General features: G+C 40.0%; 1 protein-coding gene across 12 annotated transcripts in view; it reads right to left on the bottom strand.

The window, feature by feature from the left end:
- LRRC49 (leucine rich repeat containing 49) overlaps positions 1-11,390 on the bottom strand; it is a 147,930-nt gene extending 136,540 nt beyond the window's left edge. For 2 of the 12 annotated variants that reach the window (XM_081160752.1, XM_081160755.1), the window contains exons 1-5: positions 11,195-11,390; positions 10,507-10,563; positions 9,538-9,625; positions 4,012-4,209; positions 3,618-3,720 (exon numbers count right to left, since the gene is read on the bottom strand). In XM_081160752.1, coding sequence (XP_081016878.1) covers positions 3,618-3,720; positions 4,012-4,209; positions 9,538-9,625; positions 10,507-10,563; positions 11,195-11,353 — 605 coding nt within the window. In that variant the 5' untranslated portion in view covers positions 11,354-11,390. Of the gene's footprint in view, positions 1-3,617; positions 3,721-4,011; positions 4,210-9,528; positions 9,626-10,506; positions 10,564-11,059 lie in introns of all 12 variants that reach the window. The other 10 variants (XM_081160748.1, XM_081160753.1, XM_081160758.1 and 7 more) reach the window with 9 other exon arrangements.
- Between the last annotated feature and the right edge of the window lie 1,490 nt (positions 11,391-12,880).

Genomic DNA, 12,880 nt, shown 5'->3' with positions numbered 1-12,880 from the left:
TGAACAACTTTAATAGGGAGATTAATTAGAAATATTTCCTTTCAGGTGGAGGGGGTCCATGGTGGGGGAAAAAGGGGGACATCTGTAATACTTTCAAAAATAAAGATAAATTTTAAAAAAAGAAATATTTCCTTTCAGTAAAAATCAAGTTAATGAAACCTTTAAAACAAGTATATCAGAGTCTACAAGCATAAGTGAAACTGTGTGATTGATCAGATCCTCCCCATAAAGAGAAAAAAATGATTAGCACAAGGTAATAACTGAATGTTAATGGTTGACAAAGATATGATGTTTAAAATACAGACCCTGAAGCCCCGGCTGGTGTGGCTCAGTTGGTTGGAGCATCATAGTCATCCTGTACACCGAATGGTGGTGGGTTCGATTCCAGATTAGGATACACCCAGGTTGTGGGTTTGATCCTTGGTGAGGGCATGTGCAAGAGGCAACCGATTGATATTCTTCCCCCCATCCCTCTCTTTTCCCCTTTCCCTCTCTCTAAAATCAGTAATCCTCAGGTGAGGATTAAAAAAATATAGACCTTGAAGAAATTGGTTTTCAAAAGAAGAAAAAAAATATTAGGTAATAGTTTAATAATAGTTTAATTATTTTAATGTGTGCTTAGTATTTAGAATTCATTTCATGCCTGGCCGGGTGTCGCTCGGTGGTTGAGCATCGACCTAGGATCTAGGAGATCACAGTTCAATTCCCGGTCAGGGCACATGCCCCGTTTTGGGCTCAATCCTCAGTCAGGGGCATGCAGGAGGCAGCTGATCAATGACTCTCTCATCAGTGATGTTTCTATCTCTCTCCCCCTCTCACTTCCTCTCCCTGAAATCAATCAATAAATTTTACATATATATATAAATATATATAAAAGAATTCATTTCATGTACTTAATTACACTACCTCATTTGGTACTTTTGTTCTATAAATTATAAGTATTCTAGTTTAAAATTTCTATCTTTGTGCATCAGTTTAGCAAAAAACTTAGATTGTCTCATTTTTCCTGCTTCATCCTTCTTATTTCTCACAGTTAAACTTACTGATAACCCAGCTTCTAGTTCATCCAATTCTTGGGTCATTATCACTAAGATGGGGAAAAAAAACCTCTGACCCACCTCTTATGTAAGCCACAGCAATTTGAAATAAAGTCACTTTCTCAGGTTCCAAATCCAGTGACTAAGCCCCAACTCCAAGGCTCACCCCTTAACCCTATAAGTAAGTCCCTGTCATCCAACAAAACAAGCAAACATACACATACTAGGTTATTACCCAATGCTCTCCAGGAGAGTTTGTTATGCCTACAAAATCCCTGAGTTGCTGCAGCTCCCACCCCATTAATGCTTTTGCCTCTGATTTCCTACTAGGTGCTGGTGAGCTGCCTTCCTGGTACCCCAGGCCTACACTAATTTCCAGATCAGTCAGAGCCTAGTTCTTCCAAGTATTTCTTCTCAGGGCTGGATTCTACTCTTTTTTAAAAAAAACTTTAATCTTCATCCAAGGATATGTTTTTAATGATTCTAAAAGAGAAGGAAGAGAGGGAAAAGGGAGGAGAAGGGGGAAAGAGAGAGAGAGACACCAGTGTGAGAGAGAAACATCGTTCAGTTGCCTCCCAGATGTGCCCCTACTGAGGATCAAACCTGCAACCTGGGTATGTGCCCTGACCAGAATCAAACCTGCAACCTTTTGGTGTATGGGAGGATGCTCTAACCTATCGAGCCACCCCAACCATGGCCTGGATTCTACTCCTGACCCCTCAGTTTCCTGGCTAAGAAAGAGCACAACATGGCAGATCTTCCTTTGAAAATCAGGTCTGTTACCCACTGGCTCTCAAATAATGATCCCTGAATGCCTTTCTGCCAGCCCACCTTTCCTGACTGCACATCCTGGTACTGATAAAATTGTGTGTAAGCTTCTGACATCTTTGTGATCCTGCCAGTTCATAACCAGTCTCTGAAGCTGAGTCAATTCCCTTGTTCCTGACTTTCCTGGTTAAACGAGTCTCCACTTGATCAAAGTTTGCATCATGTGCCAAAGACCATCTTCACAACTGCCTGAGTCACCCAAGGTACAACAGAAGTGCCTAACTTATGTCACAATCTTATAAATACTGGCTCCTGTTAGTCTCAAGTAACATGAAACTAAAGGGCTGAGGTATATTATTCTTGGCTGGACTTTTAAAGACTGAGATAAAAATTACCACAAAATCCAACAAAATATAAAAATACTGTGAAAGTACCATGTTAGTGTGGCTCAGTTGGTTGGGTGTCATCTCATGCACCAAAAGTTCTTGGGTTCAATTCCTGGTCAGAGCACATACTCAGGTTTCAGATTCAATCCCCTGTTGGCAACTGATCAATGTTTCCCTCTCACATTGATGTTTCTCTCCCTTCCCCCTCTCCTTTCCTGTCTCTCAAAAAAAAAAAAAAAAAAAAATCAATAAAAACATATCCTCAGATGAGGATTAAAAAGAAAAACTTAAAAAAATATATTGTGAAAGTTATAAATGTTAGATAGCATGAGAATTTCAAAAACCAACAGTACTGCAAAAATGTCATGAGAGTAACTGCCCTCAAGTGTTACTTTGCCTAAAAAAACAGTATGTCACACCCTTCAGAGAGCTTTCTCACAAATACAAATACAAATACAAATACAAATACAAATACAAATACAAATACAAATACAAATGATCCGCAACATTTGCTGTCAGGTGTGCACTGCCAAACTAAGAAGTTTGCTTAACAATTTGCTGTTATATATGCTCTAAAATAAAGGAATGCACAGCAGAGATGGTCTCCCTGCTGGCTATAGCACTAAGGTAGGGTTGAGATCCTTCATACACCATTCTATTGCAGATACCTTCCTGGATTTAATGATGGAGATCAAGTTCTAAACATAATTATTTGTTCAAAAATTTTTATGCCCTAGGCTCTGTTCTAGGTGCTGGGGATACAGAACTGAAAAAAACTCCCAGTGATTGTGGAGCTTATATTTTAGTAGAAGGAGACAAATAATAAACTTGATTAGTAAAATATTTAATATGCTAGAGGGTGATTATTGCTAAAAAGAAAAATGAAGCAGAGAAGGGAGCCGGGGACTATCAGGGTGAAAGGGGTTGCAACTTTGGTGAGGGTGGCCAGGGAAGGTCATCCTTGAGATGATGACATCCAAGTGAAAACCCAAAGGAGGAAAGGAAGTGGCAACAGTAAGTGCAAAAACCCTGAAATGTGAGCATGCTTGCTGTGTTCCAGGAGGCAGAGTGAGCGAAGAAGAGATTAGGAGGTGAGGCCAGTGAGATAACAGGGAATTCAACTGGACAGGGCCCAGTAGCCTGTGTGACGACTATATTACATAGCTGTTTCTATCCTAAAATCCGTTTTCATAGGTCATATTCTAGAATTACTTAGTATTCTTTTATTTTACATTACATAGATATAAAATTCCTCCTCATACCCCTTGAAGGATAAATAAAAAATTGGTAATAGTGGCTATTCTTAGGTAGAAGAAGTAGGTTGCTGGAAAAAAAGATGAGATAGAGAGATTTGTACCTTTTAAATCTTGTACCATGTCTATGTATTATCTAGTCAAAAAAATAAAGAATAATAAATTGTCCTCACCTTTCTAAGGTCAGCCTGTCTGAGTAAAGAATTTTCTCTTCAGAAGAACGTTGGAGGATGGGAAATGATGGCATTGATGAACTCACCAAATTAATATGATCACCTATTGAAAATGATATACAAATTATTTGATTAAGAAAAACCTTTAAAATCTTAAAACCTGATATTTGTAGAATTTCAGCACCTACAAATACCTTTTCTAGAAAGTATAGTTTCCATAGTTCTCCATGTTTGAAATAAATTACTAAATTTGAGTTTGTTTCTTTCCTCCTCGAACATAAACTATGTGTTCTGTGTACGCCAAATAATCTAGTGTTGTCTTTATCCCTTTTAATGCTGACACCTACTACTAAATTTTAACTCTCTTATAACTGAGATGATAGTCCCTCATTACCAGATACATTTGGGCCAGCACTATGACAGCCCTGCCGGATTCTGGACTTGGAAGGTATCTGAATGGAAGAATCTCCAAATGCTGATAAGGAGCTCATGGTAGTTTTCATGTCCAGCCCACACAGTTCTGTCACGTTTGTTGTGGATGAGATGCATGATGATTTATTACGAGGTGAAGGGCTTATTACTCTTCCATCTCCTTCAAAATATCAAAAAGTTTATCACAAAGCTACACAATACATGACTTTACTACAGGAAATACAGAGAAAGTAGTTTCGATAGCAAATGTAAACCTCATATCATCACTTGTTTTTGTATGCTCAGCTACCATTACAGAGAATATTGTAGAACTAAAGTGGATGTCAACAAATCTGGTACACTTATAGTGATGAACCACAGGGTATACAACACCCCCAAGACGTTTATAGACTGTTGGTTAGATGCTGTCCCTCCCATTAGGTAGCTTTCAATCTAGTGGGCAAATCCATATGAAATTAATAAACTATTTAGAAGAACATGCACAAAATGCAGAATAAAAAAATACCTAATGATATATTTACACATAGATGTGTCTCGTGATTTTTCACTTAAACAAGATGGTTACAGATGGGTTTGCAGGGGAGGTGGATTTTAAGGTATATTCTAAAGAGCTAGAAGAATGTAGAATGTTCAAGCAGAGATGCTGGGAAATTCCAGAAATGAGGTAAGATCTGAGTAATGGGTTGAAGGTGACAGTTTGAACACCAGAGGAATTTCACTGTATTTTCTTCTATGAAAAGAAAATTTCCTGAAAGAAGCACTTGATGTTGAGGGGAGCAATACACAATAAAATAGAACTTAAGATTACCACAGAATTCTGCTGCTTAAACTGACCAATAAAGAGAAAAGACAAAACTAAATGTAGGAAGTTAACATACTCTTTGGGAGGCAATCAGACAATATGACGACGACATAAAATCAAGTTCCATATAGATCATATTAAAGAGCTAAAAAGCAATGGTATTTGCTAGCTTCTCCAGGTATGAAAGGTATAAGCTGAAGTATCACACACCTAGCTCCCTGAAAATAATCAATGCTTAACACCCACTTTTCTGAACATCATGAAATATCACAAGCATTCAAAACTGACATCATGTTCACTAATGACCTGGTTCTATGACATGAGCAGCTGCTAACAGGATACCCAAGCAAACATCATTCAGCAAACTGATTTGGAAATAAAAACAAACTAAAACTAGTCTAAGAATTAACTGATTAAGGATTAACTAATCAGATAAAGGAAAAACTTCAAATAATAGACAACCTTGATTTCTCTTATTAGCATCAGAGTTAGGTTTTTTAAATTATTTTGTAAAGACTTCAAGCCAATCCTCAATTTAAGAGGCAGACTTAAACTTTATAAGACTCAGGATGTAGAGGCAGTAACCAAACAGTAAATTTTATTTATACTCAGTGAATAAAGGGATTTTATCTTCACATTTTTCAGCTCCTGTCATAATCACTAACCCCAAGAGCTTACTATCACAATCAGTGTGTGATATACGGCTTACAATAAACAGCAAGAGATGAGAATGATTAGGTAGAAAAGACTTAAAATCCACAAACGAGATCCTCTAAATGATTGGGAACCAGTGATCTATGTTGAAACATCCACTTATTTATGTGGATATATAAGCACCCACATATATACATACATATGTGTATCAAAAACCCACACATATACATGGGATGTTTCATCCTACATATAAACTGCCTTACTGTGCGGCAAAATTTTAATTGAAATATTTCCTGTTATTGTTTATTTCATTTACATCTATTTAATTTACCAGATATGAAGCCCTTCTCTTCCCAATTAAATGTATAAGCTACTTGAGAGACAGACCTCATTTCATATTTTTATATTCTTGGAAGAATCTAAATTCAGTAGGAAATCAGAAAGTTGACTGATTTTCAAATTTACTAACAGTTAAGAGGAAATCTATTTTGTATATAGTATTTCTGTTAAAAAAATCAGAAATTCTTACATTTTAGTGTAAAAATACTGAAAGAATTCTTTAATAATTAGGATCTCACAGATGTTTAGAGGCACAATGGTCAACATTTGGTAAGAATCTTCACTGCACTTCACCCTCCCTAAATAAATGGATGGATGGATGGATGGATGGATGGATGGATGGATGGATGGATGGATGGGTAAAGAGATGGGTGTGTGGATGGATAGAAAGAAAGATGGATGGTCCGGCCAGTGTGGCTCAGAGATTGAGCATCAACCTGTGATCCAGGAGATCAGGATTCAATTCCCGGTCAAGGCACATGCCCAGGTTGCAGGCTCAACCCCCAGTCAGGGGCTTGCAGGAGGCCCCTCTCATCAATGACTCTCTCATCATTGATGTTTCTGTGTCTTTCTCCCTCTCCCTCTCCCTCTGAAATCAATAAAGTATTGAAGGGGAGGGGAGGGGAGGGGAGGGGAGGGGAGGGGAGGGGAGGGGAGGGAAGGGGAGGGAAGGGGAGGGGAGGGAAGGGAAGGGAAGGGAAGGGAAGGGAAGGGAAGGGAAGGGGAGGGGAGGGGAGGGGAGGGGAGGGGAGGGGAGGGGAGGGGAGGGGAGGGGAGGGGAGGGGAGGGGAAGGAAGGGGAGGGGAGGGGAGGGGAGGGGAGGGGAGGGAAGGGAAGGGAAGGGAAGGGAAGGGAAGGGAAGGGAAGGGAAGGGAAGGGAAGGGAAGGGAAGGGAAGGGAAGGGAAGGGAAGGGAAGGGAAGGGAAGGGAAGGGAAGGGAAGGGAAGGGAAGGGAAGGGAAGGGAAGGGAGATGAATAAATGGGTGGGTGGCTGGCTGACTGGCTGGATGATATAGTTCATGGTCATATATGTCATTGGCCCTGGCTGGTTTGCCTCTCTGGTTAGAATGTTGGCCCTCGCACCAAAGGGTTGTGGGTTCAATCCCAGTCAAGGGCATGTACCGGGGTTGCAGGTTCGATCCCTGGTGTGCAAGGAGGCAATCAATTGATGTGCATCTCTCACACTGATGTTTCTCTCTCTCTCTCCCTTTCTCCCCACTTCCCTCCCTCCCTTCCACTCTCTCTAGAAAATATATGGAAAAAATATCCTTGGGTGAGGATTAACAAAAATAAAAAAATAAAATAATAATATAAAATGAAATGAAATAAAATAAAAAGTTAAGCATTGCTTCTTCCTCTCTACATTCACATTTTAGAATTCTTAATTAAGGGCTTTGATCACTTAAGGTCTATATAACTGAGATTTTACTGTATAGTAGTACCTGGAAAATGTGACTTACAAAATCTCAAGGATATAGGAGTTAACTCTTAATAATATTCTTAAAAGCCTAAAAGAAATCACATGCCAAGTTTTAGACTAACCAGCCTAACTAAAACAAAGTTTCTTTACTTATGACTAAGAGTATAATTGGTTAATTTATCCTGAACAACGTGAGGGTAATGGGCACCAACCCCCATGCAGTAGAAAATCTGAGTATAACTTTTGACTCCCCAAAAACTTTAATCATCCCTCGGTGTCTGTGGATGATCGGTTCCAGCACCCCACCCCTGCAGAAAGCAAAATCCACAGATACTCAAGTCCCTTATATAAAATGGCACAGAACAATGCATACAGTTGACCCTCAGTATCAGTGGATTCCTAACTATGGATGGAAATTACTCTTTTCCATCCAGGGTCGGTTGAATTCGTGTATGCACAACCCAGGGATACAATGTGCCAACTGCATATTTAGTGAAAAAAATCCATGCATAAGTGGACCATACAGTTTCAACCAGTGTTCTTCAAGGGTCAACTATATATATAAGTTCAATTAATTTTAAAAAATAAAAAATGGGGTGAAACCAGTTATAATGATTAGGTATCAGGATGGAGTTTATTAAACAGTCATACCAAAACTTTTCCTGATAAAATGCTACTTATGATTTTTCCGAAGTTTTATGCCTTTGGAGGTAGAATTGTGAGCAAAAGTCAAGAAAAGAATCATAGCTACATACTATGTGGACTTCTATACATGGAACTGCCTAAAGCTATGAAGCAGGCACATATGGAAACAACCAGGTACAATGTCTGTCGTAGAGAATGATTTTGAATAAAATCTTTTAATAAAACACAAATAGGTTTATTTTTCCCTAAATAATTAATTTGTATTTTATGGGTCATTATTTATATATAAGACTTTATTCATCTCAGGTTCACAAAATTCAGTGCCTGCATACTATTTCCTCATTAGCAAACATCTAGTAATACTTTACAACTTAAAATAAATTTACGTGGCCAGGCATTCACAAATCTTTATACCAACTTCCTCCTCTAACTCAAGAATAGCTTGGGAAAAGTATATCATTTTAACTCATAATTTGTAAAAAAATTTAAGATATTGTTATCAAAAATGTGAAGGAAATTCACAATGCAAACATAAAAAATCCTACTTGAGAACTTTAGACTCTTCACATCTATAACTTGGTGCCTAATACAGAGTCTGGCACACTACACACTCCATAAATATGTATTCAACTGAACCAAAGAAGGCAAGACAGATGTTTCCTGCACTGTGGAACTGCGGTTAGTTTGATGTCATGCCCAGCAATTGGCGAAGGCAAGAGTGTAGGATATAGAAAAGAGAAAAATCATGTCAGATTACATGGGCCCATGAGGAAGGTCCAAAAGTAAAGAAACAAAAACGGAAAACTAATCAAACATTCAAACTTGCCACATATTTACACAGTAATGAGATGAACAATCTAGAGAGGCCTATACTGATCAGCCCTCTCACACCACATAAGGATTCTCTAGTGCACATTACCCATAGTTAACAGTTGTTAGCAACCAACAACTCAAATGTACTAAAGAAAATTTCTCCTTAAATTGAAAAATACATTTCAGAAATATAACCAAATCATATAAGGCAGTATTTTTCAAAGTGTGGTCCACAAATCATATCCATCAGAATCCCTCGTTTCATTTATTAAAATGCACATTTCCATATGCCACCCAATACCTACAAAATCAGAATGGGGAAGGAGTAAAGGGTAAAGGGAGAACTGGAATCTGCATTTCTAACAATATCTCGAGTGATGCACACTAAAGTTTAAGGCCTTCGATATAATATCTATAATTATATGCATTAGTAAGAGAGATTGTTTCTTTTCCACTCCTAACTTTCCACTCTTCCCACTGTTGCCTTATTTTCTAAAGAGTGTTCCCATACTCTTATTTTCACTAATTAGCCATTTTTCCTAGTTCTAATACAGTATTTGGAAGAGTCTTCCCCATTCTCATACACATAACCCACCCCCAAACTAAAATACAACATCTTTTTCTGCATTGAAAATAAACTACTATGCTGTGTATATGAAATCAATTCTGATTTAAACAAACACCAAACCAATTTGGTAACAAATAACCATTTCATTTTTAATTCAAGTCTATTTGAATCTAGAAATTCAATAATGTTATAAACAATATTACTCAAAGAAGATAAACCATATCTGATCTCTACTCACTGACAATACCTTGCCTACTTGAGTAGTTTCTTTCAAGGTCATGTTGTAAGAGTCGACCAGGGAATGATGGTGTTTCTTTACTTAGCCTGAATTCAACCTAAAAAACATTGTTTAAAAAATCTGGATAAGAACTTAACAATAAGTAGTGAAGATAATTCTAAAATAACATACAGTAACTGGCACATGCTAAAACATACAGAAGAACTTTGAAAACATCATGCTAAGTGAAAGAATCCAGACACAAAATGCCACATATTGTATAATTCCATTTATGAATTATCAAGAGTAAGAAAATCGATAAAGACAGAAAGCAGATTTGTGGCTCCAGTGGGATGGGAGTTAGCTATTTAGTCTGTCTTGAGAAAATTGTGTGGAAGGTGGGTATGTTTGAGTGCTGAGGTGAGACCAGATGGAAAGAAAAAGGTGTACCTTAAAAATCAAATGAAAAGCCAGAAATTATGGATATACCAGAAATATTATGGTAAAATTGTTTAGAAAAGAATCTCATGTTAATATCTTAACTTCTAAATAGCACTAAGCCTAATATATTTCTACTACTAATCTGTTTTTCTCCCCTGATTTTAAATGGAATGTATAGATATGCTCCCCAAATTATTACATTTTATCCATTATAAGATTCCATTAGTAATAAGACACGCCATCATTTTATCCATTACTGAGAAACAAAAAACTGTCCCAATTAAACTACAATATGCCATCAATTTTAAGATCTTGATTTAAGAAATGCTTAAATGTAAAAAAAAAAAAACCAACCCCCCCCCCCCAACAAAAACCTTACCTCTTGCAATTGGTGAAATAAGATCGAGCTTTTTTAAAAGAGGTGTTTTTCGGTTTTTTGTTTTTGTTTTTTGGCTTTATGTAGGCAGGAAAAAAAATTAGGTTTAGATTGGAAACTAAAATAAATATACTTAAAATTTCCAGTTCTGACTCTACTCTTTAAATCATGCTATTTCTTACTTTGTTTTTTTCAGGAAGAGATGAGGTTTGAACAACCAGATGAAGCCCACAGTTCACCTGCAATGTAAGAATTAAACCATAAAATATGTTCGTTACTTACACACACACATTCCTCCCCAAAATAGTACAAATAAAGATATAACAAACAGAATGCTTGCTCTTTGTTTCTGCTATATGATCATGTTCTGAGGATTTGCTCAAAACAATAAAATCACAACTAAGAATTAAAGGTTTCACTGTGATTTATTTTCCAAAATGTCTGCAGCAATTTAACCCTCTGCTTATAACCTCAGGATTTTGATACTTGCTATTTCAGGCCTAAGTAAGTATATCAGTGGAACAGGTGAAGGAGGTGGGAGTATGTATTAACAATAAATTCTTTTCTTCTTTAAAAAAAAAAAAAGGAATTGACTAGTTCCTTTAAAGGAATTTAAGTGATCCTTAGGCTTTCACAGCAGATCAGCTCCACCTCAGGGAAGCCCAGCTCTGGGACAAGGCTGAATACCCATCACAACACTAATACCCGCCAAGTGCCTCGGGCCAGTCTCCGCACCTCCAGCCTCGGCCAGACAATAGCTTAAGTAGACTCAGCAGATCTGGTCCCAACGATACATCACCTAGGACAAAGCCGCCAGACAGAAAGGACGACACGAAAGGAAAGAAAGGGAAAGGAGGAGACCCAACCTACGTTGTTCGCTGCGCGGCCGGAAACGGAGCGGTATTTCCCGGGAATCATGGCAGGAGACAGTCCAGAGTCGGCTAGATCTGCGTTAGGAATGACGCTACAGTAGAGACTGAGAGACCAAAACGGGGTCATGTCCCAGGCAACCCGCTCAGAGGTTACCATGGAAACAACGATTTCCGGTCGGGTCCTCTCCCAAATCAACTGTTTGTGGGGGCGGGGAAGAGGCTGGACACCTCTGTAGCTATGACAACCACGATTTCCGGTCTGTGCTTCCTCACAGCCAACCTCAGCTCGCCCTCGGAGAAATTAGTATCGCTCTGGCCACTTGCTCTCCTCGGAGGACTGCGGGGAGGAGGAGGACGATATCCTAGAGCCCGGCACTCCCCTGCTTGGGGCCCCAGGTCGGCCCCTCCGGCGGCCCGAGGTAGGGGAAGGAAACGGGCCTGACGCGGGGTCGACGGGCGCGCGGAGAGCAGGGGACCCCGGCTTCCCCGCTCTATGCCGCCTCGGTGCCCGGGCTCTGCGCGACCCCCGACTGCGCCAACGCCCCCCCAGTCCCCGACGTCGCGGTGGCGCTTCCGCGAGCGCCCGGCGGTGCAGCTGCGGTGGGACCGCTGGGTGCGGGGCCGCCGCGCCGACTGGTAACTGGAACGGGGCAGTGGCCGCTGGGCGATCTGCTCTGACCTCTTCGCTCCCGCCGGTTTTGACGTCTCTTCCGTGATTTAGAAGAACCTGCGATTCTCCCGGCGCCTGAGGCTCCTGGCGGGCGCCGTGCCCACCCAGCACCACGCGTCCTCCCACCACCTACGCGGTGACAAGAGGGGGACCAAGCGGGCGACCCAGAAAAGGGAGGAGAGCCCCAGGCAGTCAGGGTTCCGAGGCCGCCTGGATTCAGCCTCCGGGGCACTCCTCCCCCTCCAGGCCAGGAAGAGGGCTGCAGCTTCACAGGTAAAGGGACGCCCGGGAGCCCACCAGGGTCGCCGAAGGCCCTCAGCCTGTGGCTAGGCTCCTCCATTTAGTGTCACCTTGGGAAAATCACCTCACCTTTAAAGTTTCTGTTGGCTTATCTGTAAAATTAGGAATGTGCTTTGAAGATGATATCCAAGATCCTATGTAGCTTTAATACTTTGGAATTACAGTTCTTTCCACCAGCTCCTCCCTCAAAAACCCACACAAGCCAACACTGTTGTCCTTAAGATTGTAAAATCGCCTTCACCTCGGCTCCAGAGTTTTTAAATAGGAGTTTTATTTGAGCAAATCTCGAGGAATGGGGCGCTCGAAACTTTTTTTGCAAAACATTGCGAAAGACAAACTTGAGGAAATGCCTGTTACACCTGTCAAAATTATGGGGGAAGGGGATTTCTGATAATCCCTTCCCACTCTTAAACTTCCCTTTACTGGCACTAGCTGCCTTTAAGTTAAATGATCCTAGTAAGCTGAATTTCACACATCTTGCCTGCATCTGCCTTCTGCCTTTATCCTTATAAGCCATCTGGTCACTACCATCCTCTTCCTCACTTCCCTTCTTAAAGACTTCCCAGCCTTCTTTGAGATAATGACACTTCAGCCCTATCACCATTACATAGATTAAATTATAATTCTTAATTGGATCTAAACATTATTCATTTCTACAAATGGGAAGAGTTCACCAAAATGTGACCTGTGTGTCAGATGGGTACTAGACTTATG

The sequence above is a fragment of the Miniopterus schreibersii genome, assembly GCF_964146895.1.
Source record: "Miniopterus schreibersii genome assembly, chromosome: 1".
Classification (NCBI taxonomy): domain Eukaryota; kingdom Metazoa; phylum Chordata; class Mammalia; order Chiroptera; family Miniopteridae; genus Miniopterus; species Miniopterus schreibersii.
Note: the sequence above shows the minus strand (reverse complement) of the source record. Positions and strands in the feature narration are given on the sequence as shown.